Here is a 27311-nt window from a genome sequence, read left to right on the forward strand (position 1 = left end):
TAAATCAGTATATCAGGAAAAAATGTTTCAGCCCAATTTTTGGGAAATGTTAACATTCCATAAAAAATCTCTGACATGAAAAAAACATTTAAAAAATGAGAGGTTCCATCTGCAGTATGAAACACATGGATTAGACACTACTGCCTGACAGAAATCATAGGAAGAAGGAAAATGAAACATTGGCAGCGAAGGGCTTTTTTTTATTGTGGATGGAAAGTTTCACTGGGTTTGCTTCTCCCATTTGCTGTAGTAGACTGGGACGCAACTTCTTACACATAACTGTGGGAGTACAGACCTGCCTCCAGTTAGAAATTAACTAGTTAATGTTAAAGCAGAAAACCTGAATGTAAAAAACCTACACAAGAATAAAATTCATTCTAGATCCTCCTCCAACTCAGGGATCAAGCTCATTCATGGGAGCACCAGGTATCTTCCATTATCTGTAGGAAAAAAAATCACTGATATGTACCTTTGTTCCATTTTCCTACAGTAGTAGAGAGCATCTTTCACTGAAACACACTCAGGAGTGTTTTGGCCAAGAAAGTAGCAAAAGCTGATGAAGTTACAGCGGTCTTGGAAGAATGGGTTGTGACTCCCTCCAGAACAGCAACCAGCTGAGACCCATAAACAAAAGAAATGCAAGCCCTTCTACACCTGGAGATCATTGCTGTGGAGAGCTTTCAACCAGACATGGACTTCAAGAAAGAAACAAAGAGACTGCTTGAATTATGAAACTCATCTGCCCAACACAAAGAAACCTTCCTAACCAGTCCAATTATCTCATTTGCATCATTCCTTCTCCAACCTGTGAGAAGGTTTAGGGCAAAACTTCTTTACTTCAGTGAAAACAGCATGCTAATCTCCAAAAGAAAATCAGAATTAGGATGAAAGATACACAACTCTTTCCTTGGAGAAAGAGTTCCAAGTCCCAACATTCTTCTGGCTGTGATAACTGTATAAGCAAAGCAACCTTGCATGAAAGCAGCTTTAGCGTACATCCCAAGGAGGAAACTTGTGAATGAATACACATTTCACATATGAGGCTCCTGACTTGAAAGATTTTGTTGCTGTAACCAATATCTTAGTAAAAGTAGTCTGACCTTCATGTGGAGTTGATTTCCTGGTCTGGTCTACCTAGTGGGGTGGACATCAATCTTCCTTGTCTGTTGTGCTGAACCTCCTCCTCCTCCTCCTCCTCCTCCTCCTCCTCATACTAATTGAATTAGGGAGGTGTCTCCCTAAGCTGCTTCCAAATGTTACCCCATTGTTTCAGCCCCTTTTGCCTAGGTAACACTTCCTGTGTATTTCCATCAAGGTCATCTTCTTTACTTTCTACGCTCAGTGGCTAGGGTATTTAAGTACTCTGCCCCCTCTGCTGAATTATTGATCTTGCAGTTGATTGGGAAAGCCAAGAGATCTACCACTGGGGTTTCAAATTGCCTCATTATAAATTAAACATCTTGGTGTGTTTAATTCCTCTGGATCCAGATCCACCTGACTGAATCAAACTGATGTCATATTGTGGAGGATTTGGAATGTGTTCTGCAGAGAGAAAAAGCTGAATCCTGACTCCTACTTGTAGTCTGGTAGCATCTATCATGACAGTGTGTAGTTTCATGCCTCCCCAGCATATTCATCTGTGTACAGTCTCACTGTCCATAAGAACCAAAACATGTTGATCTAGGGGGAAGAACTAGAAATCAGCTAATGATAACTGAATGCTTGGAGTTCTAGAAAATGTATACTGCTTCCAGGACATGCCAGATCCCTTGCGCCATCTTGTTCATTCAGTGAGTCTCCCAACTTCAGTGGTTAACAGCCATGGTGACTAATTCATGGAGTTGGTTCCACATAGACTGTTCCTTGGGGATGACTTGAGATAGAATGATCAGTGCACTACAGTAAAAAATGGGAACTGTCCCCTGAGCAATGTCTGCCTGAAAATATAGCAGAATCAATTGTAAAGGATGAGGGAGCCCATCCCTGTAATATAATGTCTGCAGACTACCCAGTTTCATAAGAGTCTTTGTTTGGCGCCCAATATTGACCTGACAAGCTCTGTGAGATTGGTCTCCTGTTGTACTGCTTCTCTTCAAATTCACTAGAAAGCCAAATGAATCCAGAGGTTTTGATCCTGGTGAAGAGAGATGAGAAGATGATCTAGATAAGGATAAATGTGAACCTACTCCTTCCTTAGGCAGGCCACCAGTACCATCATGATTTTTTTGAATACTCACAGTGATTACGGATATGCCAAAATGATCAACCTCTATATAGAAAAGGATTCAGAATGAAGTTCGTGTGCTGCATGAATCAGCATGTGTATATATAGAAAGCATGTATTTTTTCTGAAGGCATTCCAGAGTGCCAGACCTGAGTACTGAAGCCATTAGTGGACAGCTAGGACCACTGAATGGAGCAGAGCTTAACACAGTGGAAGATGTGCACAGAAAAAGAATATTATCTTAAATAGCATTAATGAGCACGTTAGAGAAACATAGGTTATTGATCTTACACACTTAGCCCACCCAAGCATAAAGAATTACACCCTTAGACAAAGTAGGTTCAAAAGTAAGTAAAAAGAACATCTTACCCATTTATTTGGTCCAGTTACATCATTCAGGAAAAGACGATTCTTGTTCTTCTTCTGTCCTTGATTTAACCCTTAGCCCTCATTGCTGCTAAAGGGTGCATGGAGAAAGGGGGAACCTCCTCACTCTAGGGCCAAGCATGGCCCCCAGAGATGGAAGGAGCTGCAAGCCGCATGCTGCCTTCCCAGATGGTGAAGAAGGAAGAAGTGAGATGAGGAATGTGGGAGGGGCAACGAACAGCTTCCTCCAGAAGCACATAGAGAATTTGCATCCTAGAGCAAACTCACCCACATGCTAATGAGGCATGCTGATTTGCTGGGACCTCCAACAAGTATCTATTCAGAACCTGTAGTATCTCTCATATTTATCTGCCTTTTTTAAATTCATGATTGTGCTGGATGTTATCTAGAGACAGTAGGTGGCAAAATGTTGCAATCTCTTCCTACAGTACTGGTATGACTGTGCAGTCACTGTTGCTCCAATTTACTCCCTAGCTTCCCTGGAGTCATTCCTCTTAGATGATTAAAAAAGAAGCACTTTCCCCCACTGATTGTTTAACTAGCACCTCTTCTAATGGGTCACCAAACAGCTTTTCCTCCTTGAGAAATCCTGTAGCAGGAACCGTCTTGGACTCAGAGTCCACCCTCTTATTCTTATCCTGACAGGGGCATGTCTATCTATCCACAGCTGATGCTTATGGGCTTGTTTATGGTTTCCTGACTATTACCCTTACTGAGACCATCATCTAATTCTGAAATGTTCACATATTCTAATGTGATGATTTTGAGTAGCAGAGGGGATACAAAATGTCTGACCCATAGAGCACAAGGATTGGAAAAGTCTTTAGCAAAATCAATTGCAGTTTGCAACAGGGAAACTGCAAATATATTAATTGGTTGCTGTGAAAATCTACTTGTGTGTGCATGCATGCATAGCAGGGATCACATTCTCTTAGGCTGGCATAGCATTTAATGTCTAACATCCAGTAAAGGGCATCTCTGGATGAAGACTTGTGCTAAAAAGAAGAAAGGCTAGAAAAGCACCTTTCTTGGTTTGCAATACATCAATACTCTCCAGAAATATGCACTGCGATTTTTCTCCCAACAGCCTTTTATTTTTTGTGCACATTCACCCTCACAACAATTGTCTGTCTTCCTCCTCCCCACTCAATGTCCTGGAACAGAACAGTAGCATAGCTATTGCCCTTCCATTAAAAAAAAAAAAAGATTCAGGAAATCTCTGCTTGATGTCCACTTACCTTGCATCTGCCACTGCTGCTCTGACTGCTGCCCAGGCCACTACAAAGACAGCTGGGAAACCTATAAATATGAAAAATGTGTTGCCAGCTGTTAGAAGAGATTTGAAATAAAAATGGAAAATCCCTTCTTCTCAGCCAAAGGAAAGGAATAGAAGCATTTGGATAGAGCAGGCACCGTGGGGAACCAAGTGCCTTCTCCTCGATGGAGTAGAACTTCTACTAAGAGGTCGCCATTCAGAGCAATTGCATAGCCATGGGTGCTTCTAACCTTCCTTTGCAAGAGGTTGGCATTTACTATCCACAAAGTACAGAGGAGATGGAGAAGAGGAGGAGGGTGAGCTGTTGAATGTTAGTCAGTCCTCGGGTTCCAAAGAAACCTGCCCAGGAGGAAAGGCTGATTGTCGTTCTGTGTAGACAGCAGCTGCAGCACACCCTTTTTGAGAAGGAGCACCTCCGACAATGGCCTTTCTGTACGAATTTGCTATTAGTCTTCTCTGCGAAGGCCAGTGGCCTTAAAGTAATAAGTGAACTTCAGATCAGCTCCTGCCTTCAGAGGAAAGAGCTCTAGGTCAGATGTTTACAACTTTTTCTGGGCTGGGGGTTCCATCTGACTTCCAGGGTGTGCTGCAAAAAGTAGCTGGTGGGACCAGGACAAAATCAAATTTCATTTCATTTCATTTAAATTGAATTGAATTAAAATGAAATCGAATTAAAATGAAACAGATTTCATACAATTACATTCCAGTCTGAATTTAATAATGTTTCTTGTCACATTAAAAATTACAGTTTAATAACAATTTTGGATGTCTCTGGGAGCCATACGCCAAACCACACTTTGTTAGGAGAAATGCCTGTTCTTTGCAATATTGATTTGGGTCTGATTTAGTGAGCAATAATTATTTTCATTACAGCACAGTAATTTATACTATCCAAATTAAACTGAATAAAATCCATCCTCCAATTATCCAGATTTACTTTGTATTCCCAGAAATTTATCAGCCACCCAGATCAGGATTCAGCAGTGAAGTATAGGTCTCTTGACACTTCATGCTTCTTGATGGCAGAAAATGCACAGACTCCTGCTTTCTCGTAGCTCACTGGCCCCATTAATTCTCCCTGATGGGTTTTTACCAAAGTGAAAAGGAAAAAATCTCAACCAACCATGTTACTGTGGTCTTTCTACTACTCTCAGCTGCTCCTAGATTTAGAAAGAGCTAAAGGTGAAATCCGTCAAAGGGTCTGATATCATATGACAAATGGATCTGGGTGCCAACTCCCAGTGGTGGGTTCCAAATTGGAAATCTTTTATACCGGCAAACTACTTATTCAACCTTGTTTGCCCAGCACATTATAGAACCCTTTTTCTGACTCACTTCGAAGTCTTACCCCTGGCACTACTAGATGGGAGGAACAGTAGGACCTCATTCTCCAAGAAATGTTGTCCTTGTGGTCTGAACAAACCTGAGACCTTTTTGCATATATTTTTCCATTGACTTTTTAATACCAGTTTAGATCCAATCATACCTTTACCAACTCTTAACAAAAACTCAAGTTTTTATGAGGGAGAGGCCATCTGTCTGGCCATCTGTTTTTATGAGGGAGAGGCCATCTTTCCTACTTGCAGATCAGCAATAGAGCTGCTAGATTTCTACCTATAGCAATTTCCATAAGATGACCTAAGGTGCCCTAAGGTTTTAGCTATATTCAGTCATTTTTTATGTTTTGCTTTTTCGCCTTGCTGGTCATTGACCACAGTTAAATAAATTTGATTTGATTTTGATTCACACAAACAACTCAGCTGCACTATTTTTTTTTCTGTAGGCAAGAACAAAGTCATTGCCCATTGCCAGTGAGATGATATACATTACATTTCTAACCTTTGGATTTAAATTCCCATCTTCCCAAATTAACAGATATTTAGCAAGGGACTTGGTGGCCTTGAAACCAAGCAGTTGTATGTTTATCTCTGACTTGGGAACCTTTAGTTCCAGTCTCAACCCTCAAAATCCCTATGACATGAGTGATCTGATCCAAGGAATCTGGAGTTCGATGTAAAATTTTAAATATTCTGCTTCTGCTGGAAATAAGAATTCATGTACTGTGACAAATGGATTTATAGATAGATCTTTCTTTAAGTAATTAAAAGTGTATATTTTATTTACAGAATAGAAAATGTCTAATACTTCAATAATAATCCATACAAAGTGCTAATATCAAGCTATACCAGAAAAAAACATAAGCACATCAAAGAAACATGGCACGTAACACACAAGAGGAAAACCAAAAGAAAATAATGACATACAAATGCAGGGCTGTATCCAATTAGTGGAATGGGGCTTTTACTGAATCAAAGAGCCTTCTATTCATAGAGGAGCACTAAGTAGCACTACGTCATATCAACATTTAAAGTGGTGTAACACTTAACAGGCCTTTGAAGAGAATGGTTTAGCACTATCTAATCCAAACAATTGTTCATAGTCATTATTTAGAGCCTGAAGTGCATTCTTTTCAGACTGAATTAAAACCATCCACCTTCTTTTAAATAGAAATAATTTGAAATAAAATAATAATATTTATTTTCTCTCCTTTTCAATTTAAAAAAAAATATTCTTATTGCTTCAGGATACAAAAAAGGAATACAGATAAAACAATAACTAACAGGAAGGTCAATTTTTAAACACAGCACTACACTTTGACCATGTGAAATAATATTGATTAGTCTTTCTATTACATACCACAAAAAGCCAGTTCATAAGCAAAGAGCAGATATTTCATCAATTTAAGACTGTAAATCTGTGGTGGACTATCTTTCTAATATTATCCATCAATAAACTTTCTATCAATAATCTTTGACTCAATATAATAAAACTGAGTGTGTGTCTATGTATTTAAACTATTGATTTATTAGATTAGAGTCATTATATATTATTTATTTATTTATTTTCTATCCCGCCTTTATTATTTTTATAAATAAGTCAAGGTGGCAGACATCCCTAATACTCCTTCCTCCTCCTATTTTCCCCACAACAACAACCCTGTGAGGTGAGTTGGGCTGAGAGGGAGTGACTGGCCCAAGGCCACCCAGCCAGCTTTAGTGCCCAAGGCGGGACTAGAACTCTGAGCCTCCTGGTTTCTAGCCTGTTGCCTTAACCACTAGACCAAACTGGCTCTCTTATATGTTTTACTCATACCATTATTGACACAGAAATTACTTTGTTGTTGTTTCAACTAAGAAGCCAATAATTTACCATTTCCCCCCGGTCCCAACAGCTTTATATCATTCAATGAATATTTTGTAAAGGAAAATAAGTTCCAGCTTAAAGTTCTTTAACTTTATTTTCATTTTTTTTCTTTAGATTTTTTACATCTGTCCTTTTCTATGCACCATTACAGCTACGGCTATATATGCCTCAAAAACATCCCAAACATCCATTAAGTTCATAGAAGGTCTATCTCCAAACATTCCTGAGAATCTTGTTTTATCTGTTTCATAAAAAGCAGATCCTTTAATAATAATGTATTTAAAAACCTTATTGAAAATAGGAGCATGATCAGTTTCCACTTACCAATTCAGCAATAAAATTCCAAAGCAAAGGAGATAGCCCTTAACCTTACAGAGATCTGAGACCATACATTGAGTTCATTACCAGATCAGCCAGAAGACCTCGAACCATTGTTCTTGTTTTGCAGTGTCTCCCTCCCAGATGGGCAATATCGAATGCATACCCTTGATTTGTTGTAGCTCAATATAAACTATCAATATACCTATTAGATTTTGTTTGTTTGTTTTGGTGCCTTCAAGTCAGCATTGACTCCTGGTGACTGTCTGGACAAGTCCCTGCAGTTTTCGTAGTAAGATTTCAGAAGTGGTTTGCCATTGCCTCCTTCCTAGGGCTGAGAGAGATTGACTGGCCCAAAGTCATCTAGATGGTTTCATGTCAAAGGTGGGACTAGAAGTCACGGTCTCCCAGTTTCTAGCCTGGTGCCTTAACCACTATACTAAGATGGCTCTCAGCATTAGAATAATAAAAATGTTATAATACATAATTTAATATACTATATCACCATATTCCAGTATTAAATGATCTTCAAATATTTCTAAAATACATATTTAAAAAGGCAAATGTACATTCCCATATCACATACAATTACAGGGATGTATACAGCTGTTTTCCACCAAGGCAGCTTTTCTTCATCTAACTCAGCAAGGGTCTGTGGTTTTAACAAGAGCCTCAGAGGATGACAGCCAGCCTTGTTTGAGCTTGGAAGCTAAACAGGATTGTCCTTGGCTAATTCTTGGTTGGTTGTCCACCAAGTAATTCTAGGGTTTTCCAGAAGAAAGCAATGGCATATTACTTCTGTACTGTTGCCAAGAAAAATGCATGGAGGTGTCCCTGAAGTGCCTAGGAGTTGAGCTCAACTTAAAGACATCTTTGACTTTTCCAAAATCTGCTATCTTTTCTTACTTTAATTAGCTGCACCATGGATTGCTCTTCACTTAATTTGTCACCAGCAAAGGCTTTGATATAATTGATAGTTGTTTCATGTAATGTAGATCAATTACTTTTAAGGGAATTACTAGTATCATATTAAACACTGTACATCAACACTTACAGTGTATACAATATTTTGTTTGTCATATTCCTTGGATCTACCAGGTAGAAGTAAATCAACTGATTTTAATTTCAACTAATTCCGGAATAAGATATCCATAATCAGGTCCCAACTGGGTTTGTTTTAAATAGAGGTACACACAATCACATTCCATCCCCACAAAGTTCTGGATATGGCTTCCAGAGACCTTCCAAACATTGCAGCCAAACTGTAATATTTAATGTGGTGGAAGGAGAAAATATTTAAAGATATGATGAGTAATCATATTAATTGTATTCATCCATTCATTTTATTTTAATTTAATAAGAAATAAATTTAGTTTGGACTTTCTTCTTCATACCGCATTCCAAGGTTTACAAGAGTGAATAGTTTTCCACAAGGATCCAAACCCAGTCCTCAAATCCTATATTAAAAATGGATGGATGGATGGATGGATGGATGGATGGATGGATGGAAGGAAGGAAGGAAGGAAGTGGGATTGGAACTGAGCCAGCTGTAGGATGGATGGGAAGACTGGCTATATTATTTCTCTTTGTGTTAGGAAAAATGCAAGAGGATAACAAAATCTTGATTAGCAAGCCTAATTGATAAGACATTACCCTATTAAGAGTTGCAATGATTTTTCTATTAGCTTCCCAAATACAAGCAAAAACAAAACAGCTTGGCTTCCCAGTTAAATTGAGCTCTCATTACTTGGGACAGGGCCATAATGGCAAAAGTAATATGATTATAAAAACTTGAGATAGGAGTCATTGCTCATTTTGATTCATTATTTCCTTTAATAAAAATATTAGATTCATTGTACAAGTGATGGTGATGGTCTTTTGTGAAATAGTTATGAAAAAGAATATCTAGTAGAAGACAATATATGCAGCTCAGGGTTGAACTGTTACGTTCTTGGTGCTCTCTGAGCCTTGTAGTTTTCTTGCAGACATTTCATTTTCTGGCTAGGGCACACTGAAGATGTTACCTAGCTCGGTAATGTAACATCTGCAAGAAAACTACCAAGATCAGAGACCACCAAAACCCAACATAAAAGCATATTCTCAAAATTAGGTGAAAGCAAACATTAAGGCCCAAATGCAATCCTATATGCTCTTACATTGGAGTATATCACACATTATGCAATGGACTTCTGAGCTCCACTTCAATCACATTTGAAATCAGTGGGGTATTTACTGGGAGTTTTAATTTTAATTTCAATGGGACCTACGTATAATTAATTTAGGCTTCTTATTTGGGAAGCAGTCACCTTGAATTCCTTTGAGTAAACGTACAAAGATTAAATTACCATAGTAGATATAACACATTGATCTAGAATACATAAATGGTTGAATCCAACCTTTGTTTGCAGAAACGATAATATAATTAAGGGCCAAGCAAATGACATACCTTTCCAATTAATTAACTTTAAAGTCGATATAGTACTGTTTTAATTTTAAAGAAAAAAACATTCTTAAATGAAAAACTATGTATCTTACCCCAGCCTATTAAGATAAAACCCCATAGGTACTTGGTATCCGAAAAGAAAGCCACAAATATTAAGCTGTGCAGATAGAGGCCTTCAACCAAGATCCAATAGTAGTTTGTTGCCAAGAAGTAAATAAAGATCACCACAGTAATCTTGCACCACACCTATTAATCAAAAACAAAGCAAACATATGTATTGGGGGAAATGATCCAGTCTAATTGTATACTAATTTTTCATTGTCAAAAACTTATTAAATAGACATAATGAGGCAGCTAAAGCTAAGGGTAGCGATGCTTCATGTTCTTCAACTTTTTTGTTTTCTGAGACATATTTAATATTTGTGAGAATAACAGTAGTAAAGGTAAAGATTTCCCTTGACATTAAGTCCAGTCGTGTCCAACTCTAGGGGGCGGTGCTCATCTCCGTTTCAAAGCCGAAGAGCCGGTGTTTGTCCGTAGACACTTCCGTGGTCATGTGGCCGGCATGACTACACAGAACACCGTTACCTGCCCGCCGAAGCAGTACCTATTAATCTACTCCTTTTTGCATGTTTCTGAACTGCTAGGTTGGCAGGAGCTGGGACTAGCAGCGGGAGCTCACCCTGTCACGCGGATTCGAACCACCGACCTTCCGATCGGCAAGCTCAGCAGCTCAGTGGTTTAACCCGCAGCGCCACCGCGTCCCTCGAGAATAACAGTAGTCAGAATTTAATAGGAAAAAAGTCCCCACGCAGTTACTGTGAAGTATTTAAATGCTGCCTGTCTTAGTCCAACATTTCTTTTTGTACCAATGTTGTTCATCTGAGGCAAGTCATTGGGGTATATCCCAATGCAGCAATAATGAGCAACTGAGTTGTATTGGACCAACTTCCATTAGCCCCAGATAGAAAAAAAATGTGAGAAATACAGTCTAAAATGTTTGGAAGGCAAATGTTGCCTATATCTGTGATTCAGAGATTTGTCTCCTTAAAAACCAAATATCCATTAAGAAGCTGAAGTTCACAAATGCACACATAAGCAGACAAAGCTCCTTCATCAGTGACTTATCTGGGAAGAAAGTTTGGCCAAGGTGAATATTGAAGTGGCTTTCTATACAGCCCAACCCAAGCACTGCACTCTTTGATGTTTTATAGCATCATAGCCCAATCAAGCAAAGCAGACCCCATAATTTGGCTTCTGAACTGTATGGATTCAGATGACCACCCTGTATCAGATACACCCGTTTCAGGACCTGGGAACTGGGTATTCTTCTACTCCATTGCCAAAAGGGGTTGCCAACACAAATATTGGTAGAGGATTTTGAACATGGTGGACAGACCTTGCCTACAAGCAACAAAAAGGGCTTCTGCTATTGTTCCAATCAAAGGTGGGGCCAAGACTCTTACCATTCCCTCAGATGCCCCAGCATGTAAGCCAGAGTAAAAAAAAAATTCAACAGCAGTCCAAGCCACATGGCACTTCTAATCTATATAATATATAATTTTTTTTAAAAGTTATCCTCTACTTTCACCCAATCCTTGGTTCTGTATAGCTGGTCTGGGTTCCCAAAAGGTGCTCAAGGTGCCAGTGGAATTATCCTCCCATCCCTATATTTTCAACTGGGAAGCAATCTGAAAAAAATATAATTAATCTCAGATATTTTCATTAAATTTTACTGTTGCTAAATTGATTTAAGCAAGGGCAACATGGCAATTGAGGTTTGTCATGTATCAACCATAGAACTATTTCAGCAGATACATGGAAATGAATGGCTACTGATTTTAGGTCTGCTGAAATGCATCACTTAGAGGACCAGCACTGAGTTTTGGGCCTGTAATGTTCATGGATCAGGCATTGACTCTGAAATAAATAGCTCCAAGGCTGGGGAAGTTCTGGGGTGCGGAATGTGAAAAACAGGAGGGGAGCAGTACTTACATACTGAGATCTGTCCATGACTGGAGTCTGTACAATACTTTGTAGGTCATTTGTGAGTAGTGAGTCAAACTCTTTGTTTCCAAAATGAGGATGAACTTTATCTTTAATAAAAATACTGGTAGCTCTGAGCATGAAAGAGACAAACAAATGCAGATGTATACAATTCCGGGTGCAGTGGAGCCTCCTAGTTGGGGAAAAACACTATTTAATGGAATGAAGGACCATATTGTCTAGTGTCTATTTCCAATGAGGCAATGAAGCTAGAATTCTCCCTTATTTTTGGTCCCTGGCATCTATTGCTTAAAGGTACACTGCTCCTGAACATGATAGTTCCACTTTGATATCTTAGTAGTTAAGAGACACTACCTAGCCTTCTTCTTGAATTTGTAGTTGTTGTTTTTTAAAAAAAGAATCAGATCAATAGGCATCACAGTCTTGTGGCTATAAAAGGCTGTTTGATCTTAACAAAAAGAGAAAATGACAAGTTTGAACCAGGGACAACTATTAAGGATATGTGCGTAATATAGTTGAATGAACCTGCTTTTAAGAACAGAAACTATCTTCACCCAAGATCATTTGGGTCAAATAACTGTTTCTACATTCCAATCAAAAATATCTGTTACCACAAAAACAGTTTTCTCCATGGATTATGTCTTTCACATCACTTCCAAAAATGACTCTGCTGTAAACTGATGTGCTTTGACATGTAAATTTAAGGAGCAAGGATTGAGCTTGGATTCTGTCATTGTGCCTTTTCAGAGAGCATAGCATCTCAAAAGACAGTTTGCTGAATAAGCCATAATTATTCCTATTTTGTTTTGGCTCAGCCCAGCATTTGTAAATCATGGCATACACTTTAGAATTATATGTGATCTCATCTACCGTGGCTTATTCAACAACCTATCATTAAGACAAATCAAGGTTTAGTGCATTAGGTAAATCCAGTTTGTTTGTAACTGCAGAGGTTTGGTGCTAACTGGCATTTGAGACACTGGGATTTCAGGCACTGAAGGAGCTGAGAACAGGTTTAATCCTTTTCAGACTTTTTTTGTTCAAAATCCTAGGATTTCATCCTCATAAATACAGATGTGCCCATTTCTTCCGATTTTTTACTGTTCAAAATTGTAACTTACCAAAGCTATTTGTGGGTGTCTTTGTGTGTATGTGTATAAAATGAGTTTTCATCAAAGATACTTTATTGGATACAGGTTTTAATTCCAGGCCACAAAACCCAATTTTATTATCCCGTTTCATTTATCAATGTCAGCAGAAGTCTCCGAATTGCAGATGAATGGGAGGGATGACGTAGGGCTCATTTAAAGCAGTGGCTATGGATCAGTGGCCTGCAAGCCAAAATCAACTCATAAAGCCTCCTATGCATCCCACTGGGGTCACCTCATCTCCACCCTCTTCATGGTCCTCCTTATCCATCTCCCCTTTGGGCTCTTGACCATTATAAGTTTGAGATGATGCCCACCTCACCGTTTCTCCTTTTCATTAAGAGATCATATTTCTTCCTGCTCTACTAGATTGTAGAGCTAGCACTGGCTTCTCTTAGTGCTCTGGGCTAGATAAAACACTACAGGTAATTCTCAGTTAAGGGCCACAATTGAGACCAGAAATTCGGTTGCTAATCAAAGCGGTCATTAAGTGAAACTGACCGGATTTTATGACCTTTTTGCGGCAGTCATTAAGCAAATCACCACATTCATTAAGCAAACCATGTGGTCATTAAGCAAATCATGTGGTTCCCCATTGATTTTGCTTGCCAGAAGCCAGCCGGGAAGATAAAAAATGGCGATCACATGACCACAGGATGCTATGACGGTCATAAATGTGAACCAATTGCCAAGCACCGAAATCACGATCATGTGACCGCAGGGAAGCTGCGACAGTGTAAGTGTGAGCACTAGTTGTAAGTCAGTTTTTTCAGCACTGTCATAAATCTGAACCTTCACTAAACAAATGATCGTTAAGTGAGGCCTGCCTGTACATTTTTGCTCCTTCCCACTTTGCCTCTTCCTCTCTATTAGCTAATTAAGTCCCCACTCAGTACCACTTCTGCTTGCTCCAAGAAGTGGCTTAAGCTTTGGTTTCTTTCTCCCTACAATGGGATAGGTTGAGAAAATGAAAGGAAGAAAAAGACCAGGTTTGCATCATATTAAGATTGCCTTAAACATGGTCTGTTGAATAAACCACCACTGATGAACTTCACACATTGTGCTAAGTCATAAATCATGACTTAAAAATACAAAGTCTGGGTTCATGTTTCATACTAAGGCAAAGCAAACCAGTGTGATGGGTAAACCCAGCCAGGCAGTGATGTGAGGATCTGGATGAGATATGTGCCTCTGTGTGTGTGTGTGAATGCAACATCTACGTTGCTTTTGGTCTAGCTCCACTTGTTGCTGTCATGCAGTCTCTCAGTAAATCACTCACCTGAAGTAGCCAATGATGAAAATAGCCACAGCCAGAGAGGAGAAGGAAATGGAGTATCCCACTGTGTACATGACAGAGAGACGTTCAAAGAATTCCCTCTGAAGAAACGACAGTAGAAGAACTTCTAAATACCATTACTTGGGTACACAATTGTTAGCTGTGACATCATCTTTAATTTATTTCATCTTAAAAACCACTAATTTCTAAACTATGCTTATTAGAGAACCGAGCCTGGAGTGCAATGCTACAAGCTACAGTTACGATGTTCAGAGCTAGTCTACCAATTTCTTGTATGGGGAGGGAGCACTGAGCCAACACTGTAAAAGGAATGTCCTTGAGTGACCCTTGGAGAGAGCACACGATTTCTATGCATGGATTCTCATCATTCTTTAATATTGCCAAGCGATCAGAAGCTAATCCCAATCCCCATTTTTGAGATGCCATGTCCTGGAGAACTGCATAAAGGGAAAGCTTCTCAGGAAATAGTATGTTAAACAACTAATATCTATTCCATTTTTCCCAGCGTGTGCAAGGTCTCTTCTGCAGCAAGACAGAAAATGACCAAGGGATGTGGGGAAGAGGATATAACCAGTCGAACTTTTGTCCTGTATTTATGGGGTGCATCATGTGTCACAGAGATATTTAGATGCTCAATATTTCTGCCACACAGCTCATTTTACTCCTCTCCTCCTTGTCTGGAGTAAGAGCCCATACCTTTCCTGGGCTGATTTCTGTTTGCAGGAAACGGAGGCACTCAGAATAATTAGACCATGTCCGGTTTAAACTGTGCACATAAACCCATGTTCCATTTGAATCACAGTGTCGGAAGGCCATACCTATCAGAAAGAAATAACATTTCCATTAGTTTGATGACCTTTCTTTCTCCCAGATATCATATAATGTCAGTGATCCAATAGGAGCAGAAGTATACCTTGGTGATTAAAATCATAGATATAACGAGGGCAGGGCACCGCTAAGGTTTTTCCTGCTGACCCCCTGGGCCAGCAGATTAGACCATCCCATTCTGGAAAGCACTCATCTCCTGCTGAAAAATGAAAGAAAGTAGCTGTGAAGAGAAGCTACAGAACTGCTCAAAGAATTGCATTTTAGAAACGTGGAGAAAAATTAGCCAGAGAATGTACTGATGAATGAGAGAAAATACTTTCCATTTCAGAAACTGAAGCTATGAACAAAGGGGAGCAAAAATACAGACACTGGAGTTCACTTTGGTAAATAAGTGTGATACTCACGCCACCGTATATACATTGATCACAGAATAGCCATATTACTGTTAAAATAGCAAGCTATTGCATCTGAACATTACAAGGAAAGCAGCATGCCAACTTGCTTACTTCTCACATTTATTTATTTCTTGTTTCTACACTTTGCCAATAATCTTTTCATCAGTGCAACCATCCAGTGAAATAGGATGGCTAAACGTTGCCCTGTACCTAAAGTCAGCTCTGTTGTTTATGAATGAGCTGGTTTTTGAGGTCCTCGAGCCACAACCCTAACCTAGGAATAATTACACCAAACTCAATGCAAAGACAGCCAAGTAAATCCCCCTGCTTGAAACCTGTGCAATACCAGATCCTCTGCTCCATGGAGACATTCAGTTAAGATCAGATTTAGAGGGGGAAAAAACACGTCTTAGATCTTTGGACATGTAAATTCAGTGCCAGAGCAAAGAGGTGTTCAGAGAGGACCATCTCTGAGAACAGATTGGAATGCCTGCAGGTTGTTCAGACCGAAGTCCCAAAACTGGGACCCTTTCTTTGGAAGGCAATAAATGAACGTACATGTTCAGGGAAATTCCAACTTCCTTGTAGTTTCCACTCATTTTTATCAAATCAGACAGTTGTAAAAAAGGGTTCCACATTACATTGTTTTCAGTGGGAAGTACAAAGGAAGCAGAAGGACTGAGGAAAAACACAGATACTTGGCACTTGAAATCTTCTTAAAATTAGCTAAAATATTGGATGACACACCAAGATTCAGGTGCACATTTCTAGTTCCAGGCATGCCACCTGAGTTTCTTACAACAGGCAGGGTCTTAGATCTGACCCATCCAGTGCCATCCTATTCAGTGTAATTTACTTAGTGCAGCCAACACACCAGCTGCATTCGGATCTCCCAGACAATGCCTGAAGGGGAGGAGGGAGCCTCAACATGACAGATACACATGGCTGAAGATAAAACACAGCCGGAAGAATACACCACAAAATGCATTTTGTCTCCTCAAGTTTTATCACTTCAAGGAAGAAAAGGGGGGAGAGGGGAACTATGTCTGGAAATTAAATGTGTGGGAGGAAAAACACACTGACTGAGAAGCCCTTCTACTAAATGAAATATTTGCTTTCTCATGTTTCTAAATTGCATTATTTATTGCTATTCCAGTGATTCCTTGTTTAATTCATGACGAGAACTTTCACCACCTGGCATCTACATAAATTAATTTCTCCTTCCTTGTGCTTTATTAAATCACCAGTTATAGCGACTACGGCTTCTTCCATTTCTTTTTTCATTGTGTTTCCACTGAGACTTTGGCTCTCCTACCCCAGTAGCTCTGGTGGGAGTGGGAGGTAACCATTTTGTGCTTGCTCCCTCTCTGTCCCCCCCTCATTTTGGCCATGCTTTTTTGCTTCTAAGTAGCATGCCATTCCATTCCTTCTCACATGCAATGTTCTCTTTGCAGTTATCACCATGCTCTGGCCTGTTCTCTGATTTTTCTCAGATTCACTTATGATCAGGTTTTCTGATTTTCAATTGACTCCTTCAAGCAGCTTTATATTTTTTTTCCAGTCTTGTACAGAATAGCCTGAAACATTCATGAATACTGTAGTGGAGAGCTGTTGTGTTTCCACTGGGTCCAAGTCACTTCTGAATCATTTTTGAACTGCGCAGGGTCCAATGGTTCATCCCTGGTTAAAGCTTAACAGTAATGCTGCAGGCAGGCCAGGGAGAATATTATGGCTGGGACAGAGATTTCCTGCTATCAGCAGGCTTCAAACAATCCTTGCACTTGAATTTTAGACAAGAGGGTAACGAAAACATCCAGGTTCTCAACAAGAGGCCTATACATCAAACAAGAAGTATATGTTTCCTTGCATTCTATCCATTTCTACATTTTAAAATATTTTTTTTACATTGAAATCATTTTTAAAATCCTGGACAGAGTAAGAAAAAAATTAGATTACTAAGATACCCTCGCCTCTTTCTTCTTGTATTTGAGATGTGATGTTTTCTTCACACTGAACTTTGGCATCCAGAAGAAGATAAATCTGGTCCTCCATTGTAATGGTGTAATCTAATTCCTCCTAATAAAGGAAAGCCACATGGAAATCAAGTGAGTGATGAATACACTTCTTTGTGTAGAGGGATACAAGGAAAAAGAAAAACGCTTTTAATGGTTGTAAGCCCATTCTGAAAATTCACCTTATGTATTTATTTACTTCTTCATTTAGAAGAATTGGGTGACAAGGGTGAGCCCCTAATCTTGCATGCCACAAAGTAGGAGCCTCCCTTGCCTTCACTACATTTAGACCATTGCTCTAGACCTGCATGAAGTCTGCTGGCCTGGGGATTTACCTTTAGCCATCAGAATAAAATAGTCTCTTTGGACGCAACCTTTCTCCATAGGTTGCTGTGAGGTTAAAATGCATTTTTCAGACTCATAATGGAATTTGTTGCATGTATTTATAGCTTTAGCCTCTACTTGAACTCTGGGCTCAGATCTCACATTAATTTTAAAGTTGAAAAAATAAAAAATAAATTGTAAAGTCATACATGCAATGACTTCTCTTGGAATGTAATGATTTAATTATTTGACTGTTACACTCCGTGTGCATCTCTCCAGGTGATTTCCTCTCTGTTTTTTTGTGCACACTACTCTTTAATAGTCTTGAATTTATGCAGAAATATCAAGGGCGAGTTCATATGAGTCCACAATAGCTTCAGGCATTTAAATCAAGCAGCAGAAGGAAAAACTCACCTGTGTGTCACTTTTCTTGTTTTAAATAACCCAACTGAGCCATGATTCTGTGCCGGGGCCTCAGTGCAAGCAGTGTTATTACAATACTAATCCAAGGAAGAGATGAATGCAACCAGATTTCCTGCAGCATGTTTAGCAGTGAGACCTACTCCAAATGTCCTATCTGGTCTGCCATTTACCCATCTCTAAGTGCTTATTGAAAAGTTCAATTAACACTGCAAATCTCCCCAAGCCAAGAAAACTCCCTCTGACCTTATGCTGGCAAAATCAAGTGGCAATGAAAACTGCCACTACGTACCTTCAATATCTGCGGTTTTCAAGGGGAAATGATCCAGCATCCTACCGTTTTAGCCCCTGCATTTAGTACCTGCATTCAGCTCAGCTTTTTCATTGTATATACAGAGCAAAACCACTGCGAGAGAGGGGTATCTGCTAATCAAACACTAGGACCCTTTCACAATAGGTAGAAGTCTGAATGTAGCAAGCACATCATCTGAGGCCAACGGATTAGAAAAATCTCCAAGACCGTAGTAGCTTCTCTATTACCAAAGGGAGGATTAGCAACCTTTCTCATTCCCTCAAGCCCCTCCTTAGCTCTCCATCGCTAAGGAATTTATTTCTTGTTTGCCTTGCTGGCACAGGTATCTCTTTCACCATCAACTTTTGCCTGGGGTCACCCTGCACACACACTTTCCCCTGCCAGACTTGGCTTCATGGAGGAGGAAGCGGTGAGCATAAACAATGAGCAGCTCCATCTGGGGAACCGCAAACTTCTGTTACATGGTGTTGGGCTGCCCTGGATCTCTCATCATGTGGTCACAAAACTGGGGGGAGCCAAACTGAAGCATGCTGCCCCACCTGCTCATTAGCTGTTTGGCAGCTGTAGGTGGTAGAAAAATGTGCAAACTTTAGCAAAGAAAGGAAGATCCAACAGGAAAAAAAAACTATGGAAAATGAAGTGTCTTGTTTTTCACTGACCAACCAAACCTGGCAAGGGATTCCAAAGAAATTCTATTTTCCTATCTCAGGGGCACACTGGAAGTCTTTGGCCTCATCTGCCAGCTAGATGCTTTTCCTTCTTGTTACCCATGTTTCATCTTTCCCTCTCCTCCTCTTCCTCAACACCTTATAGCTAATTGAGAGCTAAAGGTGTACACCCTTTGAAAACGATTTGAGATCTTGTGCAAGCACAGCACTTCCCGGCTATTCAGGAAAACAGACCCTTTTTTTCCAACCATCATCACAAAAATGCATTCCATAACAGTGGAAGTTTTGCTAACACTGTTAACATTGTTTACCAATGTTTTGTTTTTTGGTATTGCTTTTCATATTGCCAAAAATGTAGCTACAATGTGTTCAATTCTTGTTTAGGTTTGTTTCTTTCAGTTAAAGACTTAAGCATTTTTACAAATCAGGCTGTTGCAAACAAAGCCATTTAATTTATATCTTCATAACAGCCTCATGAGATCAGTTAGCCTGAGGGAATAAAAAGGTTGTCTCACAAAGGGCAATGTATGTGAGGTTTTACAGTAATTTCGCTTTTCATTCAATCTTTTCCAGCACATCTTCCTAAAGCTTGTCTCAGCACTGCACCCCGCTCCCTGGCAATGCTTGCATTGGTTCTGTCTACTGCGACCTGCCCCAAGAGGCACCAGTGGCCACAGCCTGAAACAGCTCGTGGTCAGAATGAAACCCATCCTGGGACACAGAAGAGAATCTGCCATTCCAGCCCCAAAGAAGCAAAGCTACTTTTTCACTGGAATGTAACAGCCTGGGCTGTGGGGAAGGGGCAATCTGCAGCAAGGTATCCATACAGGAATAGGAAGGAGCTGAAGCTCGAAAGAGCACAGTTCGACCAACCATCCTTGGACTTGAAAGAAAGAAAATCATAGGGAATCGATCTTAAACTTTCAGAATTCATGTAGCATTCGCTAACAGCATCGATTTTGCCTGACAGGGATTCAAATCGTTCTTTACAAGGAGAGAAACACAAGCACTTAACAATGGTGGTGACGGCCCCCTAGCTACGAAGGCATGGAGGTTTCAGATAATGCCCAAAGTTCAATAAAACAATAAACTGGACTAGGGGCATTAAACGCTCAGCCTTAATTGTCTCAAGACTGATCTGCTATGAAACTGACGCTGGAGATACCGCTTCACTTGCTGTTTTTCCATTCCTTTCGGAGACACAATATTACCCGGAGAACTGATTATGGAAAAAGTTTGGAAATATTCTTTTTCTTTCTCTCTGGGTGCGTGGGGGGGGGGGGAATGGCCAGGAACGGCCTCTTTTCAAAGGAAGGACTACCGCAATCGCTCCTACGGCTCGCCCTTGAACCGGACGCCACCAACCGCGACGTCCTGAGTTTCGCTCCGCGCTCCGCGCCCCGCGCCCCGACCCTGATCACCGCAGACTCCCGCGACTCATCCCCAGGCGGGGCTTGCGAGAAGGACCTCCTCCCGCTCCCGAGCAGCGCTCCCTCTCAATCTCTCTACACACCCTCCTCGGCGAGGCTGAGGGGCTCGCGGCGCGCCCGGGGCTTCCTTACCTCTGCCAGGGCCAGGAAGCAGCCGCCCACCGCGAGGAACGCCAGGGCGGCGGGCATTCTCGGGCCGTTGCGGGTCTTTGTGCTGAGGAAAGTTGGAAAGCTCCGCTGCGAGGGAAAGGAGCAAAATAGCAAGGAGGAAATCCAGCGGCGAGGAGGAAGCGGGGCCGGGCGGCGGGGCAACGTCGCCCCGTTGCTGCCCCTGCGGCCGGAAGCTCCAAAATCTGGCGGTCGATCTGGGCTGAGCCTCACAAGCCGCGGCGAACTTGCCGGGCACCGGCGCAACTCAAGGGAGGGGAGAAGAGACGCGCTCCCAGACAGCCGCGGACGGACCCGTCTTTCTCCCTTCCCAGCAGATGCGCGTGGAGGAAGGCGGCTGCTTAGCGGCTCCCGCGTCGCCTTCGGGGATGGCCAGCCAAGCCAGGGCTCTTCCGCGTCGGCGTGGGACGCTCTCGGGACTCAGGGCAGCGGCGATCCTTCCCCTTCTCCGGGAACGGAATTCCCACCCAGCCCCCCGAGCCTTTCGGGCCAAGGAGGTAGGCAGGTGCAGAGAGGTTCCTTTGCCGGCCTGTTTCGGCTCTGGGAAGGAGCCGTGGGCGTGAGACGGGGGACGGCAGGGCAGAGGGAGTCAGCTACTGACAGCTACTTCATTCCCACCGCCCGCCTAGCAAATCTCCCTTTCCCATCCTGCAACGGGAGTGGTGTAAAAATGCAAATACTTAACGAGACCGGACAGAAAGGACCTGCAGAGCCACATACAGCATTACAAAAAATTAAAGAAGCGTGGTAAACGGGGAGGAGATTGCAGAGCAGCTGAATGATTCATTTACAGCGCTCGTCGCAGTGAGTGGCATAGACGGTCCGGCCGAATCTGACTTTCAGCAGAGGAGGAGGAACCAGGGAGGCCAATGGTAGCAAAAGAACCTCGGTTTGGGCTACAGGAGACAGCGAAAGATAGATCCTTTTCTAGGATTGGATGGTACATGTCCCTCGCCTGCGAATCCTTAAAAAAAATATTTTTTGGTGGCAGGATTGGGATTGAATCCGCAACCAGAGAGGAGAAAAATATAAGGCAATGGAGGGGTGGCTTCAGTGGGCATCTAGCCCTACAGCCTGTGTTTCCTGGAAAACGAATTGTTCAAAATTGCCTTAAACCATAATCAGGATCACAACTAAAGCGACCACATTTCCAGGCTTGGGTGATGCAGGAACCCAAACCATTAACTCTAGGTATGTTATTTAAGCAGCAGTTTTACATCTGTTGCTTTCTTTGACTCCACACAGAGACATCAGCAAAGAAGAAACACAAAGAAACTGACAAAAAAACCAGCAGTTATGCTGCAGCAGCCTTCCCACTAATTTCCCAGAAACCCTGGGCAACAGATGCAAACGCCTGATTTTATGCCTCGGAAGGGTGATCTGCTTATATGACACGTGAGATGCTCCAACAGAAGGCAGGCAACTGCAACAGTGCTCCAGTTCCCAATTTTTTTGTGGGCAACAGAAAGGGAGTTGGAAAGTGCCTTAGAATTGTAAAAGAGCCAACAAAGCACTACATTTCAAGTCTGACCCACCCGTTCTGTCCTATTCTTTTCTAAAATTCATGCAAAAGTATCGTTTGACCAATGTTTTAATACCTATTTCCAAGCATGCACTATACATTTGAGTTGAGAACTGTATTTAAATATTTGGAAATGATGAAGCAAGTTGTTTTCACCCTTGCATAGCAACGCACAGCAGTCAAATTCATGTAATATCTCTAGCAATAACTTTAGCACATCATCGATCACGTCTATCTTCTCACGCCATAATGCCAACAGTAGGGTTTTAAGGCAGGGATGAAATAAACCAGGTGGGCACAACAGGTAATGTTTCAATTACTTTATTGTTACTCTCTCTATACATAATTTTGTAAATGGAGAAAATGTAATTAAATAGTTTAACATATCAGAATCATAAAAAATACACCTCAACTAAGGAAAAATAGAAATATACACATTATATACATTAAATAAATTATTTGAGCATGTTTTATGGCTAATGTGATAACTTCTAACGTTTTGATTCAATTGTTTTTCCCCATTATACCATAGATAATGTTTTGGAGGGTATTACTTTAATGAGCGATGCCCACTGTTTAGGTTGCAGCAATATGGACTGCCTGTTAGGCTGCATGATATGCACAGAACCCCTTCTTCCCAACCCCAACAGAACAGTTAAGGAAGTATGTCTTTCCCACAACTGTAGACTTAGTTACATAGAGAGACAGAAGAAATCCACATACACATCAAAATTAAAAGGAACACACTGAAGTGAGCAGAACTTGAATCCTGTTCAAAATACGTGCTTCTAGAATACTGTGTTAACACCCCATTTCAATTTAAAGAGGTCACAAACTAAAGAACCTATCAAGATTTGGGGGCCTACCATACATATTTCTGATATAAACAGTCTGTTGAATGGCATTTATCAACTTTTTTCAAAACGCAAGGAAGTTGACATTAACAGAATTTGAAATGTTAAGGACAATCAACAGTAATCCATTTAGAAAAGAAAATCTCTGCTATGCTTTCTAGCTGTGGTGCTCCTGAACATTTTTCTGTGATGCAGAACTCCAATCACCATTAATTCTTGTTGGAAGGTACATCAGCTGGGTGTACTGGTGAACAGGTCAAATGCGTGTGTGTGTGTGTGTGTGTGTGTGTGTGCGCGCATGTGCGTGCGTGTGCAGAAAAAAATGCTTCTGTCAATGGTCTGGCTTCAAATGTGGCCAAGGAAGATACATTTGACTTGGAATATATTTTCAGTTGCTACTTGTGTATTAACACACTTATTCACTACTCACAAACTGCATACCCACATTTTGCCCTTTGGATAATTAGCAAAAGAAGTGGCCCTTGGGAAGCCACTACATGCTGTATTTTGTTCCTCAAACTCAAGCAAGACATCTGTTCCAAATTACTTTAAGCCAGCTAAATACTAATACTGCTGTTTAAGTAATGAATAATTAAGGAATGTGCTTTTTCATGGAGATCAGGCTTTTAGCCAATAGCTAAAAATAAATAAGTAAAAGGAATATAAACAGAATAAAAACTTGGTTATAAACATTAATTTATTCAAACAGATTATCTGGTTTCATATAAAAATCCTTACTGTTTCTGACATAAACATAAATGGTAAGACTGGTCAAAAGCAGAGTTGATTTGAACTTCCCCATGAAAAATCCAACCTACAGCCCAGTCCACACATGTATTATCAAGTCTAAGCCAGTGTTTAATGACTTCCTGGAATGCTCTCAACTTTCCCTAGGCCATGAAAAATAGTGTAGGTTTAAGGCTCCTGGCTGCAAAACAGAAGAGTGATCAAAAGGGAAAACTTAACTCAAGCAAACTTGGTTTGCGCTCAAACCAAAACTGTAGACAATCAGTAAGGCTACATATGTTAGTCTTGTCTGCTTAATGCCATATTTTTTAATGTAGTAAACATTTCATATTTACAAAAAATACTAAAAAAAGTGCTTACTCAGTTTGTAAAAGTACCCAAATCTTCACCCACAAAGCCTAATTTGCCACCCACCCCATATACACACAGACATCCTCCTCCTAATTTTTTTCTTGTTCAGAGCGCCTACCACAACGGCAAATGTTTCATGGTGCCAAAGGAACTACTGTTTAAAAGCCTACTTTATTAACCCAACCTGAGTATGTGCAGCACAGCAACATCAATACTACATACCTCAAATGGTGCTGAAATGAAAAGAAACTAGGATAATGTTTATCAGGTAGCTATCAGTTACTGAATTAAAACAAAATCTGATCAAAAGCATCCCAGTATTTTAGTGTGACAGGAAAGAGGGGAATGGAATAGAGCTAAAGGCATAATTTAAGGTAACATCTAGTGGTTGAAGGCTGTGTGACACTCAACCACGGAGGTTCCACTTGAGAAAATTTAGCTTTGGGGTACAACCTGAACTTTTCTGAAGTTTGGTTGAGACCTAAGCTAGAATTCAAAAAGAGAAGTAACCCTCCAGTAAAATATCAGACCATACAGAAACTGTGTAACATTAAAACAGGGCTTCAAATGGTCATCTGGGATCTATGAAATGATTAAAATAGTCAAAATACTGCTCAATGGAAAGTTGCACAATAAATCCAGTGCATAACAAATCACACAACACACAATAATGCTTACAAAATCGACTCTTACCACCACGGCAGCAGCAGCACTATTAACAGACTGACTTGGTTCCTCATGATTAAAGACAGCAGTATCAGAACTGCAATTACTGGGCTAGCTGAACTGGGGCCAGCATGCCCCCTGTTATCAAGACCATGGTTTCAACTCCTTGCAAGAGCCCTTGGCTTTTCTGTTGCATCATTGCAACAGGTTTCAGTGCATCAATACCACGTAATTTCTGGCAGACACTTGTCTACTTAAGTCCTCGTGAAAGTACCATTCTGATTCAGAAAACTCCGAATGCTACTCTGCAGCTTCTTCTACTGCAGTTCTGACTTCTCAAGGGCAAATTCATGGGGCAGGAAAGCCCAGCTCTGAAGGCTGTGGCAGAAGATCCTTGAGTGGCTGTTGAAGAGAGCGAGCTGAGGATGGCAACATAGAAAGACAGCACTCTGTTATATTCTTTTTGAATCAGAAGAAATCATCCCATCGCCATCACTTTATCTTAGCAATTCAGGCCCAGGCCTGTCCAGTGATCTGGTACCATCAAAAAGTACTTATCCATTGCTTCACAAAATCTGGTACGGTACAGTTCTGGAGATACCACAGTTGGCATTTTACCTAATAATGAAGAAGAAAGATGTCTTAGACATTAAACTGAGCCAACAGGAACATATTAATGGCCAAAGTTATATTTTATTATTACACCAATAGGTTCATATTCTGAACATCACTGAATACACAAAGGCAGAACCAAAGCTTTATGAAATTATTCTTTCCAATGTTGGAATATATATTGGAACACTATATTGGGTATTAGACAGATTCTGTGATAAAGAACCGAACACTGAAACTCAGCTGAAGTCTTTGGTTACAGGTGTCGATGAAGATTCTCAGTCATCCAGGTGGAATTGTCTGTAGGCTGAGTCATGGCAACTGGCTTTCTTTCTTTTTGGCTGAAACGTTTCTTTGGTTGAAACTTTTCCAAGCAGCTTCTTCAATCTGGGCAAAGGTTGGTAAGGGGACCCCATATATGTCTTCCAGGGTGGCTTCATTGTCCCTACACCTGAATGGCTTGTTAACTGTGCCATGGAGGTGGGGATTGTCTTTGGGATGTCTTACTCCTATATCCCTCGCTCATCCCCAAGTTAAGAGTGGCCTTCCTGGTAAACTTGTGATCTTAATCTTCCTGGGGACTAATGAAAGAGCAGCATGAAAAATGGGGGACAAGTTGTGTCTGAGGCCTCCACCTCTGTTGAGGGAAGGATTTTCCACTTTGGCATGAATGGATTCCTTAACCCCTCTCTCAAACCACCTATCTTCTCTGTCCAAAATGTGAACATTATTGTCCTCAGATGAGTGTCCTTTTTCTTTTAGATGAAGGTAAACTGCTGATTCTGGTCCTGTGGTGTTGCTCCTCCTGTGCTGGGCCATCCTCTTGTGTAAAGGCTGTTTGGTTTCTCCAGTGTAGAGCTCAGAACACTCCTCACTGCACTGGATTGCATATTAAGACCACTTCACAAGTTTACCAGGAAGGCCACTCTTAACAATCCACTTGGGGACGAACAAGGGATTTAGGAGTAAGACATTCTAAAGACAATCCATACCTCCATGGCAAAATTAACAAGCCATTCAGGTGTAGGGACAATGCAGCCACCCTGGAAGACATATATGGTGTCCCTTACCAACCTTTGCTCAGACTGAAGAAGCTGCTTGGACAAGCAGTGAAACGTTTGGTTACAGGTGCTTAAACAATAAAAGTTATAAACAATGCTTCTTCATAAGCCATTATCTTGAAACATTACATTTAATACCTACTTAGACCTTAATGCCACAACAAAATAATGTAGATATTTCATAATCTCAGTAGCTTGACACTGCAAAGCATTAGGTCAGTATTCAAAAGAGCCTTGAAAATGTTATAATAAAAAGTATTTTAAAAACATTATCTAGCATTTGGCAACTGAGACTGGAGGAGGAAAATGCAATCAATGTTGATTGGAAAAACTTTTTAGACCTACCTTGTCCTCCTAAGATCCCTGTTGACTTCACCACCATTTCAAGTTTTTTATCCCAGGTAAATGTACGAATATAATCTGAAATAAAAAGGTAAGTAGCACAAGTTAGCTATATGAAGATAAGTTTCTAATGCTTAATCTGTGCATTTCCACACATCAGTAAAATGCAGTATCTTTGTTTCCTTTCCTAGCCTGAGGCATCATGAGAATGCAACCGAATTCTAGTAGTTTGCCAAAATGCCTTAAAAAAAAATTTTTTTTAATCCGTTCAATTGTGTCCGATTCTCGGAGGCT

General features: G+C 40.7%; 2 protein-coding genes across 3 annotated transcripts in view; both read right to left on the reverse strand.

Annotated features, from left to right (window-relative positions):
- Window positions 1–21063, reverse strand: part of PTH2R (parathyroid hormone 2 receptor) — a 42751-nt gene extending 21688 nt beyond the window's left edge. The window contains exons 1-8 of the mRNA XM_063291695.1: window positions 20827–21063; window positions 17498–17603; window positions 15218–15328; window positions 15001–15122; window positions 14287–14384; window positions 11848–12031; window positions 9945–10098; window positions 3850–3910 (exon numbers count right to left, since the gene is read on the reverse strand). Of these exons, the coding sequence (XP_063147765.1) occupies window positions 3850–3910; window positions 9945–10098; window positions 11848–12031; window positions 14287–14384; window positions 15001–15122; window positions 15218–15328; window positions 17498–17603; window positions 20827–20883 (893 nt within the window). The 5' untranslated portion in view covers window positions 20884–21063. The remainder of the gene's footprint in view (window positions 1–3849; window positions 3911–9944; window positions 10099–11847; window positions 12032–14286; window positions 14385–15000; window positions 15123–15217; window positions 15329–17497; window positions 17604–20826) is intronic.
- A 1626-nt stretch (window positions 21064–22689) lies between these two features.
- Window positions 22690–27311, reverse strand: part of PIKFYVE (phosphoinositide kinase, FYVE-type zinc finger containing) — an 89808-nt gene continuing 85186 nt past the window's right edge. For both annotated transcript variants that reach the window (XM_063317932.1, XM_063317931.1), the window contains 2 exons: window positions 27021–27095; window positions 22690–25620 (listed from right to left, as the gene is read on the reverse strand). In XM_063317932.1, the coding sequence (XP_063174002.1) occupies window positions 25505–25620; window positions 27021–27095 (191 nt within the window). In that variant the 3' untranslated portion in view covers window positions 22690–25504. The remainder of the gene's footprint in view (window positions 25621–27020; window positions 27096–27311) is intronic.

The sequence above is a fragment of the Candoia aspera genome, chromosome 1 (assembly GCF_035149785.1).
Source record: "Candoia aspera isolate rCanAsp1 chromosome 1, rCanAsp1.hap2, whole genome shotgun sequence".
NCBI classification, from domain to species: Eukaryota; Metazoa; Chordata; class Lepidosauria; order Squamata; family Boidae; genus Candoia; species Candoia aspera.